At 41.0% G+C, this 19,164-nt stretch overlaps 1 protein-coding gene across 1 annotated transcript; it reads right to left on the bottom strand.

Annotated features, from left to right (window-relative positions):
- Positions 1 to 1,320: 1,320 nt before the first annotated feature.
- hells (helicase, lymphoid specific) lies at positions 1,321 to 10,003 on the bottom strand. Its single transcript, XM_030772401.1, has 23 exons — positions 9,996 to 10,003; positions 9,534 to 9,631; positions 9,313 to 9,428; positions 9,086 to 9,208; positions 8,269 to 8,322; positions 8,091 to 8,115; positions 7,811 to 7,872; positions 7,666 to 7,710; positions 7,319 to 7,546; positions 6,601 to 6,783; positions 6,157 to 6,300; positions 5,748 to 5,944; positions 5,376 to 5,472; positions 5,053 to 5,214; positions 4,619 to 4,770; positions 4,099 to 4,243; positions 3,237 to 3,320; positions 2,905 to 3,024; positions 2,640 to 2,756; positions 2,361 to 2,520; positions 1,949 to 2,045; positions 1,613 to 1,689; positions 1,321 to 1,412 (listed from the first exon to the last, which is right to left on the bottom strand). Exons 1-23 carry the CDS (start codon positions 10,001 to 10,003, stop codon positions 1,321 to 1,323), a joined length of 2,586 nt encoding a protein of 861 aa, XP_030628261.1.
- Positions 10,004 to 19,164: the final 9,161 nt, after the last annotated feature.

The raw sequence follows: 19,164 nt of genomic DNA, 5'->3' as shown, positions 1-19,164 counted from the left end.
CCAAGGTATGGTAAGAAAATTGCGTGCCGAATTAAACGAATACAAGATTGAGAAAGAGTCCCTTTGTCATCAACTAGACCAAATTAAAAAGGAATCGAAATTGATCCATAACAGAGAGAGAGTGGAACTGCTTCAAAAAGAGGAGCAACAGAGAACCTGGGAAGAAAAGTCTAAGGGTTTCCAGAGAGAGTGTGAAGTCTTGGCCAAGCTGGTTTCTGATCTGAAACGGGCCAACCAACTCCTTAAAGAGGAGCTGGAGGTTATACGCCAAGAGGGAGAGAAATCTGAATCGCAGAGAAAACAGGAAGGAGAGAGGCTGAGAGAGGACATAAGGCTACTGGAGCAGCAGAGAGATGTTCTACTGGTGGAAATGGAAGACTTGAGGAGAGACTACTTGAATCTCAGTGATCGAATTGCGCAAAGAATGGGACGAATGGAACAGACTGATTCTCCAATGCACCTCACAGACATTTCATCAGTCCATAAAAGCAGCACCGTAACAGAATGCAAGCAAACAGACTTGCACCTATCGAGCGATGATGGTGAGTTGAGTTACCGTGATTATTTCAGAGAAATATAATATTTCAAAAAGCATTGTACTCAAACAATAATGTAATTGATGATACAGTAATATGACAATTATATGTAGATAATACATGATTAAAAAAAAAATCTGTAGAAAAATACTTTTTTTTTTTGTTCTTATTTTTGTTTTCCCCAACACTTCTCTCTAGTTATTCAGCACATCAGGAGAAAACTGGAGGAAGAAGATGCCATCCAGCACCTGTGAGCCCACTGGACTCTCAGACCGCTCCACTCGACTTACACGTCATATACCACGTTACTTTTTTTCTTTCTTTTTGTTTTCAGATGAAGTGGTTACAGTTAGTAAATGGTTATGTGATTTTTTTTTTTTTTTTTTCATATTTAGACAGCTAATCTTTACTTGAATGAAGTGTAGCCATACAAACATTTACAAACGGAGATATTTATTTTCTTCTTTTGAGATATGAAAAATAAAATCAGTATAAAAAAAAACAAAACAAAAAAAAACACTGAAACAATGTGGCGTGGTCCTTAAGTGATAAAAGTGCTTTAACTACAGGCAAAGGATTGGATAGAGCTCTTTTCTTCAGTAAACTACTGTAAAGAGGGAGGGAAATAAACATATTTACAGCAAGTTCTGAAATTCTGAGACAGAATTTAAAAGTCAAGTTTTAAGACTACAGTTTAGTTTTGATTAGTGCCAGCTATGACAGCAGTTTCATCAGTATGTTTGCTGTAGTTTACTCTGAAACTTTACAGTGCTGAAGTTTTCTCTCATGACAAACTGATCTCTCCGTTGTTTTCTTTCGACTCTACCACCTTAAACACTCCATCCTTCTCCTTTTGAACTCTCTTCTTGGCTTGGTCTGAAAAAACGAAAGATTTTATTCAAGATTTTAGACTTTTTTTTTGTAAAGGGACAAATCACGCATCGTTTTCTTTGTACAAGACATTTTCAAAACAAATAAAACAATATTTTTGATTACATTGCAGTCTAAAGGGAACCGCACTTGATGAATGGGTTGTGTCCATGGAGAATACAAATGACATTCCACATTCTACTTACTCAATAGATCACTGCGATCCAGTAGAATCTCCAGGTCTTTGTCACTGATCACCTTTCCTTTAGTGGTCTTCACCTCCCTGCAACATGCATTATGATAATCAGGAGACCACGACAAAACACTGTCTATTTAAAACAATACAGAACAAAACAAAACATCACCCCCCCCCCAGAAGGCAACCAAGTCTTTCCTTAATCTTGCATATTTTACTTTTTGCAAACAGCATTTCAAAAACAGGTAGGACAGGGAGATCCTTGTCCCTTTTTAAAATCTCAGTTGTTTTTTTTTTTTAAGCAGTGCAGCAGACCCTCAGAGCTGGTGCCATGTTGATGCTGTACCTCTCATAGTCTCTGGACCTGAGCAGTTCGGTCAGTTCTTCCACATCCAGACAGCTTTTCGATTCCTTCAGATCTGCTTTCCCACCTTTAAACTTCTCTGTACACAAGACAGATCAAACATATGACAGTCGATACAGCATCGCCAAACTCTGTTATGTCTTACAGGAAAGTGATCTTCCCCAGGTGAATCTAGTTATCAAATTCTCTAGCACTGTACCAGTACTATATCCAATACTTAGGTTCGAAGACCATTTGTGGCTCAAAATATAACAAAACAAATGTTTTCCATTTCAAGTTTCAACTGTGCGACTACGCAAATTAGTGAAGAAAAAATATCCTCAACAGACAGATTCACACATCTGAAATACCTGACGTTTTGCTAGACTGTCTTATGTTGGATGCTGGTACTTACTTTTATGAATGACCATCTTCTCCAGTTTCCTTTTGGCAGAGGCTCTTTCCAGAATCTTCTCGTCGATGGTGTTGGCAGTGATGAGGCGATAAACCACCACTGGTTTGGTCTGACCGATACGATGGCACCGGTCCTGTGCCTGCAAATCGGACTGAGGGTTCTACAGGAAATAAGGAAAAGAATGAGCCTTTGGCGAATGCCCGAAACCGTTCACAAGATCACAGATGAGACACAGAGCTAGCTACCTCTCTCGCTCGCTCTTCACACACACACACTTACCCAGTCACTGTCGAAGATGATGACGGTGTCTGCAGCAGTCAGGTTGATTCCCAGGCCTCCTGCTCGTGTGCTGAGGAGGAAGAGGAAGACCTCTGGATCGGAATTAAACTTCTTCATCTGTACATGGGGGGAGCGCGACAAGACGGTTAAGCTGGATTCTTTTTTCACAGAGTCGTGCTTAAGAAGAAACACGAGCACGAGGTGTGCGTCATTAGCGGTCGATGCCGAGACAAGCAGTCGAGCAGTAAACGGCTGTGCCACTCACGTTCTCGTCTCTGTCGGCGTAACTCATGCTTCCGTCCAGTCTGCTGTACTCAAATCCCCTGAGGTAGCAGTAGTCCATCAGCACATCCAAGATAGATGTCATCTGACTGAAAATCAGCACCTGTCCAACACAACAGCGTTTTACCAAAAAAACAAAAAAAACCCCAAAAAACGATTCAGCCCACTTTACACCTTAACATCCTCATACATGTACAGACAAATACAAACTTGCGCTGTGTGCTAACACCATGGCATTTTTTTCCCCCCTCTCCTGTAAGACCTGAGATGATGTCATTGAACGAGAATGGAATGTTGAGCTGTGCTGCTCATTACCTTGTGTCCTCTCTTCTTTAGCTGGGGGAGCATTCTGTCCAGAATCAGGAATTTCCCTGATGCCTCTACCAGTTGCTCATCGATCTGCATCACACATGTAAAAGACAAGCGAGAACTCAGTCCCCAAACAGTACAAGCACATCCACTGCATTTCTCCCACTCTTTCTAGCGAAGTCAAACGCATGTTTGGTCAGTTTCTTAAAGGGTGGGATGCATGGCTCATGAGTTCAGTGTGCTTTCTCTAATCAGAAACATGAGATGAGGTTGGAGTGAGGTGCATGCTGAAATGCCATTCCATAGGACGGTAAGAGTGTTTTATCGAGGGATGCACCAAATCCAAGACTCGAGACTGTTCAGTACCCCTGGGGCCATTCTTTCCAACAGTCACAACTGACAGCTGAGCATCTTATTCCCCTTAAAGGAAACGCTCATTTCGTGTTATGCTAAATGGACAATAGTGTTAAGATTAGGTAATTAGTTAATGGTGACTTCACTTTCAAGCCGACACATTATGGCGTTTCTGAGTGTTAGCATTCAGCTGTTTTTGGTCAGTAAATGCAAAATCCTACCAAAAGCGATGGGTAGCCCACTATTTCTTTGTCATAATTAAAAACGATAACTGCCACAAACATTTATCAGCGATTATTTATTCTACAGTTGTTCTTGGTGTTTACTGCATTTGTGTGTGTGTAACTGAAATGGGATTCGGTATTCGGTTTCGACCAAATCTTAAGTGCTGGATTCGGTATTTGGCCGAACCCTAAAAAAAAAATCAAGATTCGGTGCATCCCTAGTTTTATCTGGGACAGAACCAGTGCGACTGTGACATAAGCACTGAGTTAATACTGTGTGTGATGGTTACCTTGTAGTCTCCAGTGGCGGGGTCCAGCGGATACTCTATGAGGTACGGATGATTACAGCACCTCTTCAGCAGCATCAGAACATTCTGCAGCTTCACATTGACCTCCGAGTTTGGAGTCATCTGAACGTTTACGACCGGGACAGCGCTACAGACAGACAGACGGACAGATGGACAGACAGACAGACAGACGGAGAGGCATTCAACATCTTTGGTCTTTCAATTCAAGCGAAAAACCTCACTCCTGTTTGCCAGGAATAAATTAAACTTATTTTGAAGCAAACAGCTTGCCTGTAAGCATTGGCTAATGAATGTAAACTTATTTAAGCACGTAGTGTGGGGTGAAAAATGCAAGACAGTAAAACCCACAAATACACCTAACAAATGATAGGACAGGGAATTAAAAAACAATTTTTTTTACTGGTGTATCTGATTTTTAAGGACTAAATGAGTAGAAAAGACACAATGTGAATAAGTACTGTGCGCTCATACTAGACCTTAAACAAGCCAGGTAAAGACTGACCTCTCTTCACGCTCCATCTCCTTTCGAACTTTTTCGATGTATTTCTCCAGGTCGCTGGCGGTCTCGTTTGGTTTCTCCTTGTAGTCCACCTCCTTCCTGCTCTTTCGCTTCGGTCTGCCGGTGGACGTGAGCTCCGCAGTACAGGTCACCTCCTTAAAACACGTTTCAGACCAGTTCACTTCATCTATCTGTCTATTCTAGTTCAACTCATACTATTCTTCTCTCTTGGTCATTCATACTCTCCACAGCCCTTCAACAAAGGACAATGGGACAACTGGTAGAGTTCTGCCTTTAATGATATAGGGATGGTTGAGCTTATTACAGCACAAAACAGCTGACCTCAGTCCTGTTACAGGAGTAAGACAGGGTGAGTGAATGTGAGAGAAACATGCGTGGGGGTGGTGGAAGGTGGGCGATGTGTAGTTCTGAGTTACCTCTTGCTGACCCACGAGCTTTGCGATGGTCTTGTCGACGATAGCTTTGTAAAAGGCCTGCTGCTTGGCGGTGAGGGGAGCGTACACCACGATCTCCTTCTTTGGCGGGACCTCCAACGTCACGTCAGACTTCAGCCTCCTCAGCAGGAAGGGAGTAAGAATCTACCAAATCAATCAATCCACCCATCAGTCAATCAATCCACCAATCACAGAGGCACTCAGGGTAGGTTTTGGTACAACCGCGGCATTTCACACACTCTCCTTGTCGATTAGGCGGTAAAATGTATGTAGCACCTTTAATGCTGGGAATGTTTGGCTCCTACCTGGTGAAGCATGTGCAGGATGTTTTTCTCTCGCTCATTAGCGACGATGTTCTCTGCATCAGAGGTGATGGTGCTAATGTCAAACCAAGACTCAAAACTGTGGAGGGGGGGATTAAGAGAAAGATTACGCTTAGAGTGGCTCACACAGAAGGGGGAAACAAAAGCATATGTTTCACTAGGGGGAAAAAAATCCTTTAAGACTGCAGTGGTCAAGAAGCTTTGACAGGTTCACCACTGCGAGGGACCTCAGTTTTGGCAAACATTCATTTAAGGTGGAGGAAAAAAAGAGGGTTAGAAATGGGTCGCCGAATGACCCATTTATGTTTTTAATCACGCTTTTCCTCCTTAAATAGCACAGCTAGGTGTCCCTACCTCTTCAAGTCATCGAACACATCGGGCAGGAGGAAGTTGAGCAGGGACCACAGCTCTGACAGGTTGTTCTGCAGCGGCGTTCCCGTCAGGAGGAGTTTATTATCGGTCGGCAGCATCTTCAGCTCCCGCACCAGACGGCAGTTCAGGTTCTTTATCCTGTGCCCCTCGTCCAAGATCATGTACTTCCACTGGAACCGCTGCACACACAGAGACACCAGAGGTCCTTACACACTTTCACTTTACCACACAAAACAGGGAGCTCGTCTTCTTTGACTTCTTGGGGGGGGGGGGGGGGGGCACTAAAGACACCTGCTCATTCATCAGTGCACTCGAATGGAGAACAGCTATGACAGCAAGCACCCAAGACAAATGTGTCTATAGAGAAGAACCAGCAGTGCTCTGGGTTTACCTGCAGCAGCTTTCGGTCGATCATTGCTATCTCGAAAGAAGTGACGACCACTGGGTACATGTTGAGTGAACCTTGGGTTTTATTGGTCTTCTTCAGCAGGCTTGCTCTCTCTTTCTGCGGTCCATGATAAAGCATAACAGACACCTAAGAGGGGGAGAAAAGAGAAGATTCACAATAAATAAATAAATGATTTTATTTAATCAACTTTTCTCTCTCAAATGACAAAATGCTATAGGATAATAAGGAACATCTGATACTGGCGTGAGACCCTCTCAGACAAGTATTCTCCATGATTTGACACTGGTTAACAGGCAATCGACAATCACCATCTGACAATTTCTTCTTCCCCCAGTCTGTGTGTGTGATCTACTTCACACAGAAGCTGGAGTCCAACCTTGCCATTCTGTCACGTCAATGTGAAGGGACGTCTCAAACGAGATTTACCTCGGGTGTGAAGCGCTTAAACTCCGAAATCCAGTTGGGCAGAGTGGACAGTGGCCCCACCACCAGGAAGGGTCCTAGAACTTTCTTCTCAATCATCATGGCAATGTGTGCAATGCACTGAATGGTCTTTCCCAGGCCCATCTCATCAGCCAAGATCCCATTAATGCCGTTCTCCCAAAGCATCTACAATACACACACACACACACACACACAAACACGCATCAAGACAAAGTCATACACCCCAGCCCACCAGCTCCACACGGGCAGCCATGGCCTAAAGGTTAGAGAACTGGGCTCGTGACCGGAGGGTTGCCGGTTCGATTCCCAGGACCAACATCCACTTAACCCTACTGCTTCCTGGGCGCAAGGAATGCTGCCCACTGCTCCTGCGTCTGTTTGTGTTCACTACTGGTGTGTTGGATGGGTTAAATGCAGAGGACAAATTCACTGTTCAGTTTGTGTGTGTGATCACAGAGATTTACATTTATATGTCCCTTCAATGACTTAAATTCAGTTCTGTACAGCATGCAGACGACCAGTTCACTACAAGACTCTTTCCTCTGCGTTGTGTCATTGAGGTTTGCATAAGATTGTTCTAAAGTTTCTCATCGGATGCTGAGTGTATTTAGACTCTTTAGTCCTGATGATCAGTGAGTGAATCTCCTGACAAACCCAGTGGCGTTTTTTTTTTTTTAACATCAGTCCGTAGGGTACTTACTCTAAGCCACTCGATGCCCTCCACCTGGTACCACCTCATGATACCTCCGGTGAAGTGTTTGGGCTGCTGAGCGGGTACCGGCTGCCCGTTCACCGTTCTCTTAGGATCCAGCAGCTGTTTGGCGTTGTTCCTAACGGTTTCTGACAGACGGCCCTTAATGTCTGAGTTAGAGTCACTCATTTTCTCAATATCCTCAGCCTCCAGCTTCTTCTGGTTAATGCTCTCCTCCTGACAGCACAAACACACACATACATGTTTATGACAAGAGGCAACAAAACACACAGAACTGTATCCAAACCTGAGTTTAGTTACAAAGTCTCAGACTAAAAATTAAATTCAAATCTTACCACTTCGTTTTCAACTTTTGGTCTTTTAGCCTTAGACAGGATTTCCTTAAAAGGAAGAGAGACATTTCCATTAAATACCGCTCAGACAGCACACAATGCCAAAGTGAATGAATTGTTTGTTCATTTTAAAGACATACTGCATTACCTCTTTAGTCATGACGTCAGCAATTTTATAGTCTTCCTCTCTTTCCCTCTTCTTTCTCTCAGCTTGAACATAAACAGCAGGAAACGTGTCAATAAATATTTGTTAGCCTTCCAACAACAAGAGGAAACGTGTCAATAAATATTTGTTAGCCTTCCAACAACAAGAATAATCCTGTAAGATAATGTCTAGCAAAAACAGAGCAGTTCAAATGAAGGCATGAAAAGGACCTTCAGTTAAAGTAATTTGTCACACGCACACACACAAAAAAAAAAAGTATTACCTTTCTCTGGCTTTTTATTGTTACCCTGTAAGACAGAAGACAAAAGTGAATTGACTAACATCATATTACATGCGAGTCCGTACGCATAATAAACCATATCATAAAGCAGTTCACATCATGAATAAGGACGGTTCTATTGCTGCAGGGGATTCTAAGTTCAGGCTATCCTGGAACTCGCCTTTTCTTTACTGACAGCGGCCTTCTTCTCCATCCTCTCCTTCCTCTGTTTTTCCTGAGTTTAACAGAAGAGTAGCATGTGTTAATTCACAAAAGCAACCTCACGGCTGTAACGTGTAAACACAATACGTCATTTTAATACAGGGACCACGTGGGGTGGTATTCGCTCCCGAGGCAGCATTTTGGAAACATGCACACAGCCTGAAATTCATAATACAGCAGGTCCCGTGAAGGAGACTAGACCAACCATAACTCATTACAATTTTTTTAAACAATGTTTACACTTAGGTCTTTTAAATTTAAATGTGAACAAAAAGAAAGAAAAAAAAAACCCACTGATAATTTGGATTCTTGAAGGATAAGACTAAGTAAAACAAGTGATCCACACCAAGTGAGCACCTAGGTTCTCAGTTATTCTAGAGTTGATAAGAATTATTCAGATGTTTACAGAGATCTATTGATCAGACCATGAATGAATAAATAAATAAATAAAATTATACTAAGTTAATCTGGTCACTTGTTTGATGATATGGCCCTCTAGATCTCAAATTCAACCGTAGAACAAGTTTGATTTGAAAATCTCAAATCAAATGCAGTTCAGCTCAGTGGACTGCCTGTAATCTCTCAGTCGGGGGGGTTAGGTACAGATCAATTAGTGTGATTTTTATATAACCTTCACATTCCAACACACAAATCCCATTAAGATTCTATCAGTCATAGTTAGTTATAGACCAACTCTGCCCCCGAATAAGTTTCAGAAATGAGCTTTGTTTTATTCTCAGATGTACGGAGGGCTTGCAGTAGAATTTCAAACACACCTCCTGCTGCTGCTGTTCCATTTTGGTGAGCAGGAATTTTGCGTAAATGTTACTTTTCTCCAACAGATGCTGCAGCCTTTTGAACCTCATTTCTTGAGTGTCTTTCTCCCATGACTGTCTGGCCTACAGGCATAGTAAAAGAAAAAAAAAAAAAACACACAATTTATGTAACTGTATATAACCACGTTTTACAGTTAAGTTTTCGTTTTTCTCTGTGATCAGTTCACCTTTTCCATCATTTCTTTTTCCTTTCTCTCCCCTTCTTCCATCAGCTGCTTCTCTTCTTCTTCCATTTCTTTTGTAATGACCACCTCCATATTTTCACCTTTGGTGACAACGGGACCTTTAAAACGAAACCAATGGGCTGGCTTAGTGCATAATTCAAAGCCGTGATCAATTTCAGGTAACGTCATATGTACGGCGACAACAGTCTGAATGAAATACTCACCCAGTTCCATAGCAGTGCCCTCAGGCTCCTCCGACTCATTCGGCTTAGGACACTGGGGAGAGATGCTGCGTGATTCTTCTTTGACGGTACTGTGCAAACTTGAATCGGGTGAAAAAAAAAGTTATTTGTGCGTGATCAAAGTATTTCAGAATTACCTTACGTCAGCTAACATACCGCTGACTGTACCTAACACTCGTTAACAGAAACCGCAGCACCAGATTGGCTAAGGTTAACAGTTAAATAATAACGCTGTGAGGACCCACCCACCAAATGTCATGCTACATAAGGTTATCAAATTACCTCGATCCTGTTCAAGGATTGCAAAGTTCTACCAAACAGCTGATGCCAAAGCGAGTTACTTTACTAATAAAAACAAAATAATTCCTGCAATGTAAAAAAAAAAAAAAAAAAAAAAAAAGTAGAGCAGCAAGAGTTATAAAGAAACATAAGAACGAAACTTACCCATCCATTTTAAAAACCTCCTACAGACTATTTAGGACGTTATTTTTCCTGTAAAACCAAGTTCCTTGCAGTTTAATACCCTCAGTTCATAAACTAGTCGGAGCAGCGAGTCAAAGGATCTAACTCCGTTTTGAATTAGCAGCTTGAACTGTTACGTTCTTTTCCTGTTAGCAATTAGCAAAAGTTACACAACAACAAATCTTTAGTTACAACGAGTAAAGCACCCTGATTCTAGTGTGACTCCCTTCAAGTACGCGTTCTGCCGAACTTTTAACGACAATAAAATAGCAGCTATAACTAAATGTATCTATACCTATTAAATACTGTGCGATGCTCCTCTACAACAGTACAAGGTACACCCTCCTTCACACGCTACAGCATGCAATTGTAATTCGAGACTGAGCTGAGGAGTGAGCCGAAGCATTTCGCGCCAATATGGACGCAACCAAGACGTAACAAAGGGGTGTACACATAATTAAATTTAGGATTAATATTATTACACACATGATTTTCCTTATCATATTGATCTAGATATTAAAACAGTGTATTTTAAGTGTTGGCAATTGAGCTGCGTAAAATGTTAGCAGCGTCCAGGGCTAATTTAATTTTAGGTCATATCAGTGCCCACCTAGACATAATGCTTTCCAGTCTTATTATTGAATATTTCCCGCGAAAGTGAGGTATTGTACAGTCCCACAATTTTTTATGCCGCGTTTTCCCTGAGGCCACATATTCTTGATTTTGTATCTTACGTGGGATTTTGAATTGCCTTACTTGAAATGTAGAAAATGGGCACTGTGCCTGATAAGGGGAATACAGTTTATTGTTTACACTTAAAAATTATTTAGTCATTTCTGGGAGGATGACTGGCCGTTGCCCATCAAAGAAGTGGCAGATACAGTCGCTTAATTCGATAGAAAACCATGCCATATTAACTCACCTTCCAAATCTTTGTAGCCTAAAACAACATTTGAATCTAAACAGTTTTCCTAAGCAATAATTTTGTTAACACACAAAAAAAGGTCAGAATATCGTGCGATTGTGAAAAAGTAACAAGAGTAGTACCTTAAACTAAACTTGAACTTTATTCATTCGCCCGTGTTATTGCGATTCTTTATCTCACCACTAGAGGTCAATGCATGTCTGGTTATTTGGGGGAGGGTACAGGGTTGGTTTTAACACGGCACTGTATGAAATCAGTGTAGCGTCAACCTTGGACTCATATTACTTTGACCGATCTTTGATCATTTTCTCTTTCCTGTGAGCTCCAGATAAAAGAACAATTTTTAGTTACAAAGGCACAATGGAGATCATTCTTGTTCTGCAAGACCCGTGATTGCAAAAGTCAGGGTTGTGACTACAATATCAGGGACTGAGAGTAGGCACAGAACTGCTCTCCGTCAGTGACATTCGTCTAAAGTGGTCACAGAGGGTGGTTTGAAGTAGAAAAGAAAAGTGGGTGTATTCATCTGGAATCAGTAATTACTCACTTAATGATTATTTCCAATTCCTCAGAGGAGACACTTTTTAAATCAACCAGCAATGTGTTGCTGCCTCCGCGTGCTTCATGTTTTAGCATATGTTCAGTGAATATCGTGTTCAGATGGTCACTAGCCTGAAGACAAAATCATCTCAGGAGAAAGTAATCACACATTCTTCATGCTTGACAACAGATCACCTTACAAAACAGTTTTTTTTTCTTTTCTTTTCTTTTTTTTTTTTGCTTTGTTTTGCTAAGGGACAGAACTCCGTGCAGCTCACTCCCCGGAGTGTCTTATCTTCTCCCTTGACAAGTGTGTGCTCTGTGTCATGTTTCTTTTCAGCAATTTTGCCTTTCAGATCCTCTCTCACCTTAATGCTATGACACTTTAGAGGCCCTCTCAGCTTGAGGAAGTCCTGTTTGTATGTGTTTGTGTGTGTGTAAAACACATTCTAGTAACTACTTGGGACTTTGCAAAATATTTTGAATTTGTACAAGAGAATCTCTCTTTACATGTCATGTCTTCTTTGGTTTTACATAGTCTTCCTATTGTAGCTATTGACAAAGAGTAGACCTTTTTGCCTGAAACCTACGTGATATGCCATATAGTTATCTTGGTGGGAAAAATAATAGTGATAATAATTTGATGAAGTTCTCATTGGCCATTTAAGCACTCTTGATTCTCTGACTTTTGACTTAATGGGCCCTTCCAAATTTAATTTTGGATTTAATACACCGGTTTTGGCTACAGTATATAGATTTTTGAACTTTTGTTGAAGTTATAGTTTAATTCTCTCTCTCTCTCTCTCTCTCTCTCCCTGTAATAACATTTTCAAAGGTAGTCCATAATAAAATGTAATTAGAGTCAAGTTTATGGGAAAGTTATGCATTTAACACATAACAGCAATGAGGTTCCTATAAACTAATTGAAGCCAGTTCTTGCTTGCCTGCAGCATTCCTTTGTACTTACTGAACTATGCATGTTGAGAAAGTTTGTCATTAAGATGTTTGCGAGAACAAAATATTTCACAACCACAAGGAACAATGGGACACAGTGAAGCTTGTAACCAAGGCCAGCCTGCGATAACCGAAAACTAAAAGGAAAAGGAAAGGCCATTAAGGACATTTTACATTTACAGATAATCCACATAAAAGTGCATTTACCTTCTGCTGTGTTTCACAAAAGACATCTGGAAAGCTCCAATATCACAACTCGAAATTATCCTGAGGGAATAAACCATTGGTCTGTTGAAAAGATAAATAGAACTGGAACAATGTAGAGTAACAGGGTTACTTTGGATTATTGATCTCCCTGGTACATTTCAATGCTGGGCTGGACTTAAGATGCCCTTTGTTAGCTTTTGCACGTGCAGGACTCAGAACCTCATACCAGGGTGACGAGAAATATGTTAGGGTTATCAGAGAGGTTATCATGGGGAGCAGACTAGCTGTAAACATATGGAAATGACCCATTAACCTGTTTCCTGCATTGGAGCTCTCTGTCTGTTGTTTTAGCATATACAATACCACACCTTCATTTCTTACTGAGCCAACTCCTCAAACCATCTGATTCAGATTGTGATATTTGAACTGTTACATGCTGGCATGCATACAAATTCTGGTTTGTTTAAGGTGTTCCTGGTCCTGCCGTTATTGTATTTTCACTACGTTTAACACGATTGACCACCATTCAAACATAGACATTTATGGAAATGCATCGACAACAGGTTTTATTGCTGTTGTTGTTGTGGTTATTGTTGGTAATGTTGAACATCTATCTTATTACTAAATGAATCTTTCAACCATTAATCAGCTGCAATGTTTTTTTTTTTCCTTCATTGGGTTTAAAAGCAACTAGCATTTATAAATAACAGTTTCCAGTTTAAATTCAGGTGTGGACATTATACACTAGTCCCCATTTTTGTGTGGACATGATACACTAGTCTAAACTCTTACCCTCGTTAACTTCAGTCTGTTTCATTTTGACACAAGAGGGAACAGCGAGGGCTCCATTGTTCCTGGCTGACATACATTGTATTTTTTCTGTGGCTACAACTAAGGTAACAGCTCGCATGAAGTGACTTGTCTGTGTCTCCGCTTTTTGCACAAACATCAAGGTCTACTGAGCAGTCATAAATCTTGTCTCTGAACCAAACCTGCTACTCTCTCACTAACAGTAAATATAGGTTTACATTTTGTCTGAGTGTCAAGGCAGCTCGGATTACAAAGCAGAGAGTTCATGTGCTGTTTTCAGTGAAAGAAGAGACTACAAAGTTACTGTAGCCTGGAACAGCATGTAATTCATGAGTCTCTTTCATTCACAGAACATATTACCATAAGAAGTGTCCATAACAGTATTTGAATTTCCCAGACTGAACCGTATGACATTATTATGAATCACTTGTTTGTGTGCTCTAAATTACACTGAAGCTCAGACAAGGAGTTAGGGCAAAATAATGAACAGATAAATAAGTAATTATGTATATAAATAAAAAGGTGAACATAATGCAGTGGTGAACCCACCCTGGTATTTTGGTGAAAAGTTCATATACGGCTAGTCCGTTTTTGGTGAAAAGTTCATATATGACTAGTATGTTTATCCGAGTTGCACACCGCCGGGAAGGAATGCGGCAAAGTTTTTTGAAGGTGTTGAGTATGTCCTTATCATAACAATAAGTATAATCTAATGACTGAGCTCATATATTTCCACCAGCACACACAAGTAACAGATCCTTACCCCTTCTGGTGTGACCAAATTCCCGTAAAATTCATGTAAACACACTCTTTTTATAAAGTCAACACCTAGAGGGATATGGGTGGAGACAGCTGGTTTGCCCTTATCAACTTTTTTTTTAAAAGGAAATGTTAACAGCTCACGTGCTGAGATGACCGAAAAACCCCCCTCTAAACATCTGAAGAGTCAAAGCTCTGATCATCCCCCATCTAGTAGCAAATTACCCTTAATTTGGTTATTCTTGGTTTAGTCAGCATCCTCTGGCCTTTAATGCCCATGTAGTAATTGTTTAAAAACACTCCCAAGGAAGCTGGACTGATCCTGTAATGATACAGTGTGCACCCTCTCGTATGGACTCTCTCTCTCTCTCTCTCTCTCTCTCTCTCTCTCTTTCGCTCTCTCACTCTGTCTCACTGTCACACAAATACACAAACAGACACACGCACACATCCGGATGTCCTGTTTCTACCCTCCGAATAGAGAGGAAAATCGAGACTTCAAATCAAAACACATGGACAAACTCCCAAGCTTCGCTTTATGTGTTGAAGCCCACGTCTTTAATAGGAGAGGAGCCAGTTAACCGACATTCCTTTGAACTTGCTCTGCTGTACCATTCGATGTCTTTGTTATATTTTCCTCAGTTTTGAGGAAATGAGCGACTACAGATTGGAATCAGGGGTTGGTGGGAAGCGATACTTAGCATATGCTGGAAGAGCCCTGGCGATGCAGGGGGTTTGAAACTTGCGAACGTGCGGCCCATCATATGGTTCCGTCGTCACAGTTCTGACCTCATCGGGAACAACGTGAATTCACAAGGAAGTGATACAGCAGGACAACATTCAAACAATGGAATGTCCTTAGGGACTTGGTGAACAAAGGGTTTTTTAAGCGACAGACCATCGTGGAATGCGGTCTGAACACTGGACTTGCATTACCTACAAAGGACAAACCTGAGAATAACCATAAATTAGACTTTAAAACCCAGGGGAGAGGAGGAACTGTATCTAACAGAATTAATCGACGGTGTATCCAAGCCAGATGTGTCTCTAAATTTTTTTTTCGGCTAAAGTAAAATTAATTCCAAAGAACAGAACGCAGTTGAGAGCCACATGGTTCTATTTACCTCAGAATCCATTCCGACTTCACAATTTTATTAATACGCCAAGAAATACAACCCTCAAATCATTTTTAAACATCTCTCCTCAGCGCTGCCTCAGATGTTGGTTCTCATGGGAGTTAGGGGACTTTCACAGGGTTAGTCTACCTTTGTAGTTCCCACAAGATATCCTGAGATGCCTCTGATTTATTGATTGAGACTTTATTTGGAAATGAACCTGGTTTTGGTTTGGGAGCTCATCACCGGGCAAAGCTCTAAGTTTAAAAGCAGAGAGTGGGAAAGTTAATTACCACTAACGTTCACACTCTCTACGATGGTGAAAAAAAAAAAAAGAAAGAAAGAAAGAAAGAAAAGAAAACCCCTAAGGAACTGAAAAATGTCGCTTAATTTGACGTGTTTGTATTACATTTGTGGTTTGAAGTCTAGCCACTAAGATCCAGTCCAACTCATCTTTCATCTAAGAATCCTGTTCCTATAATCCCCTTCCCCCTGCTGTTTCAAAACAATCAGCCCTCATTTTATGTCCTCTCTTCTTCTTCTAATCACAGACTGGCTGGCTTTGCCAGCACGGGCATGTCTAAATTACGATATTGTCTCAGCCTTTGTAATTTGTCTTTTACCTTTTCTCCAATTCGCTGTTCTATTTTGTCTCGACTGTTCCTTTCTAAATTTAGTTTTGTCTGAGGCACAGTTTTTCCATCACCTGAAATAACATTTCTGACGAAACGTTCATTTATTAGTGGCTGAATAAGCGTTAATTTAAAAAAAAAAAAAAAAACGTTTCGCACAAGGTTGACTGCCAAAATAGCCTGGATGTTTTATTAGTGGTTAATTTTATAACTGTTACAGCTTTATAAGGGAAGGTACATGATGGGTTTATGTTCACTGAGGCCTTAACTGAGAAATATACTGCACAGCATAGCTACAGCATTAAAGGGAAAATGACAGTTTTCTTGATTAATGATGAGTTGAGTTTGACTGTAAGAGCCATGATCTTACATAGTACGGCTTTGTCTAAAGCAATGCCTGAAAGACCATGAAATAGATAGGTGTATGTGTGGTGTTGAAAAAAAAAAAACAGACTTGTGTAATGCTAGTGTCGGTTTATATCGTTATGATGTCATTCGCTGAATCTCACCCTGAGGTATAGGCGACGAAAGTCGCTAATTACATTCTCCTGCTAAACAAACAAATTTTATTGCAAGAATAATATTTGGAATTGATTCCTCTGTTTTGAATCGGTTTAAAATGACCTCACAGCCCGCAGGAGGTCACGTCAACCATGATTTGTGAAAATCTGATGTTGTTCTGCCCATTTTAAGTAAATGTTTTGTTCAAAAATGTGTGTGAGAGAGAAACCAAACCCAAAGAATCTAACAGCCATTCATACCATACTATCAATCAGAGAACAGACTGTCCTCATTCAAATCAAAGGGACATTATCCTTTTTTGGAGAATGCTGTATTTTTTAATTTAAAAAAAGCTAGCAGTAAAAACCCTGTTTACTGTTTACCTCCTGGTTGTAATTTTCTCATGTGATGTGTCTAATGAAGATCAGAAGAATAGTCCCAATGAGATTTTAAACTATGCACACAAAGATGGCTCCAAACAGCACGAAATGTTCCTCTGTATATTATTCAATGCGAAAGTTATATAACAAACCAAAACTGTGTAATGTCCAACCTGCGGAGACAGCTGCCATCTGGGTCCAAGACCAACATGACACTTTGCGGGGGGAGAAAAAAAAAAAAAAAAACCTCTCCAAAGTTCCCAAATAAACATAGGCTTTGCCAATACCTCATCGTTATGCGCACGTACTATCTTTTGTGTGACTCTGAAAAACAATGTCAGATCTATTTGGGCGTGAGCAGCGGGGAGCTCATTTTACTATCATACTTGTGACTTTGCCGAGATGTTTTCCTCTGCAACTGCGGCATGGTACTGCTGTTTTTCCCCAAATGTCAACATGACGGATATGGAGAGACATGAGATTCAAGCCCTGGGAATAGTCTCTGCCGTCTTCCAGTCCATCAGCCAAAGAGCTGAAGGTTGCTATCCATGTCACAATAGGACCTGTGGAATTTTCGTGAAAATCGCTCCAGTTAAGAGTCAAGGACAAACAAACAGTGCGGCTGATTAAGCCGCAGCTCCGGTTTCCACACACAGATTTTCAGAATGTTTTACGTTAGCCCGGAGTAAACGGGTCTGGATGGTTTTTTTGGGCTGCATGTCTTCGTTTGGTTAACAATGGGAAGCTATGGGAGAGCGGGCAGAGTCCGGGCCTGTTCTGAGCCAATCAGTGCTTACTCATCCATAAGCTCATCCCCTGCCTGAGGGCGTTCTCCGGTCTCTGTTTCTGCTCTAATGTCCTCACCTGTCGCTTCCCGAAACGCAACACAAACAGCCCGGGGGCTTACAGATGTCCACAGCAATGTCAAATGGAGAATACCAAAAGTATTCTGAGTGTCTCTGGGGAGTCTTGATTATACACAACATTGTTTTGGTCAAAAGCAATTACACATGCAAACACATACACACACACATACAGACTCAGACACACACAGACACACACACACATACACAAACACACACACACTCATATATGCGTACACACACACACACAGAGAGAGAGAGAGAGAGAGAGAGAGAGAGAGAGAAATCCACAAATGTTAATCCACAAATGACTGGCTGTCTGTTGTTTACTTCAGAACAATGGGGATCTTCACTGGATGCTGCATTAGTTTTCCCCATCTGATTTTCTAATGCCACCCACATGTAGGCTAAGGAGTGGTTTATAGAAAGCCTTTATTGGTCCTCAGCTGACTGCAATGTGTGGGCAGGTCTGAATTCCATCTCTTAAATTTGACTTGTTCCAAACAGGAAAATATGAGACACGCATACAATTAAGAGTGGTTAATTAGTTTGATAGGGTGAGAAGTTCATGGATACAAAATGACTTGTTTATTTGAATCTCTTTATAATCCATATTTTCCAAAGAGACAGATTCCAACAGAATACAGAGACCTTGTGTAAGAAAGCCAACAAGTGATGTGATCTGATTTGATTTCATTAGTTATTCATTTCTGGAAGGTTGAATTACATTTTTCCAGAATAATTTTCTTAGCCAAAATCACCCATAACAAATCAGTGATACAATTAATTCACAGAGCGTGTTATCTGAAAGCTGCATATCATTTCACCGCTATCTGATGTTCAATCTCTCACATTCAGCTCCAGATTCAGTTTAAGATTCATTTTCCTTTGTGTTTCCTTAGAGGTATGGGAGTGATAAAGACAGATAACTACTTTCATCACCCAATGCTCACGGTCCAGTCTGGCTCTTTGTTAGCTGTGCATTTTCTATCTAATGATTAAATCTTTTTTTTTTTTTTTTCAGGGACGAAGCAATAATTACACCTCAGATGTGATTTTATTTTCACTCTTAACTGTTCCGCTAAATGAATCTCTGACCATTCTCTCTCTCTCTCTCTCTCTCTTTTTTGTTTTTCCTTGGTTCTCTCTGGAGATGTTTCCCTCTTTTCCTTCCATCTCTCTCAGGCAGTGATCCACCCCTACACACACACACACACCCCTCCACACACACACACACACACACACACACAAACACACACACACACACACACACACACACACACCAGCTGCGGTGTGATAGTGTGTTGCAGCCGGTGTGGGCCGGCCCACTTCATTCTTCTCAGTTAGAGGAGTGGAGACTGCAGTCTTCTCCACACGCACTCACACATACACATTCAGACAGACAGGCACACACAGAGGGGTGGTTGCTCTCTCTCTCTCTCTCTCTCTCTCTCTCTCTCTCACT

Source organism: Chanos chanos, chromosome 4 (assembly GCF_902362185.1).
Source record: "Chanos chanos chromosome 4, fChaCha1.1, whole genome shotgun sequence".
Taxonomy (NCBI): Eukaryota; Metazoa; Chordata; class Actinopteri; order Gonorynchiformes; family Chanidae; genus Chanos; species Chanos chanos.
This window is presented reverse-complemented; position numbering and strand designations above follow the sequence as displayed.

Bases quoted from the DNA above. Each gene is read 5' to 3' on its own strand.
- hells (XM_030772401.1), bottom strand. The intron at 7,547-7,665 runs GTAAGATTTGAA...TTGTGCTGTCAG, and splicing joins CAAAAGTTGAAAACGAAGTG to GAGGAGAGCATTAACCAGAA. The intron at 3,321-4,098 runs GTAACCATCACA...TGTGTGATGCAG, and splicing joins CCGCCACTGGAGACTACAAG to ATCGATGAGCAACTGGTAGA.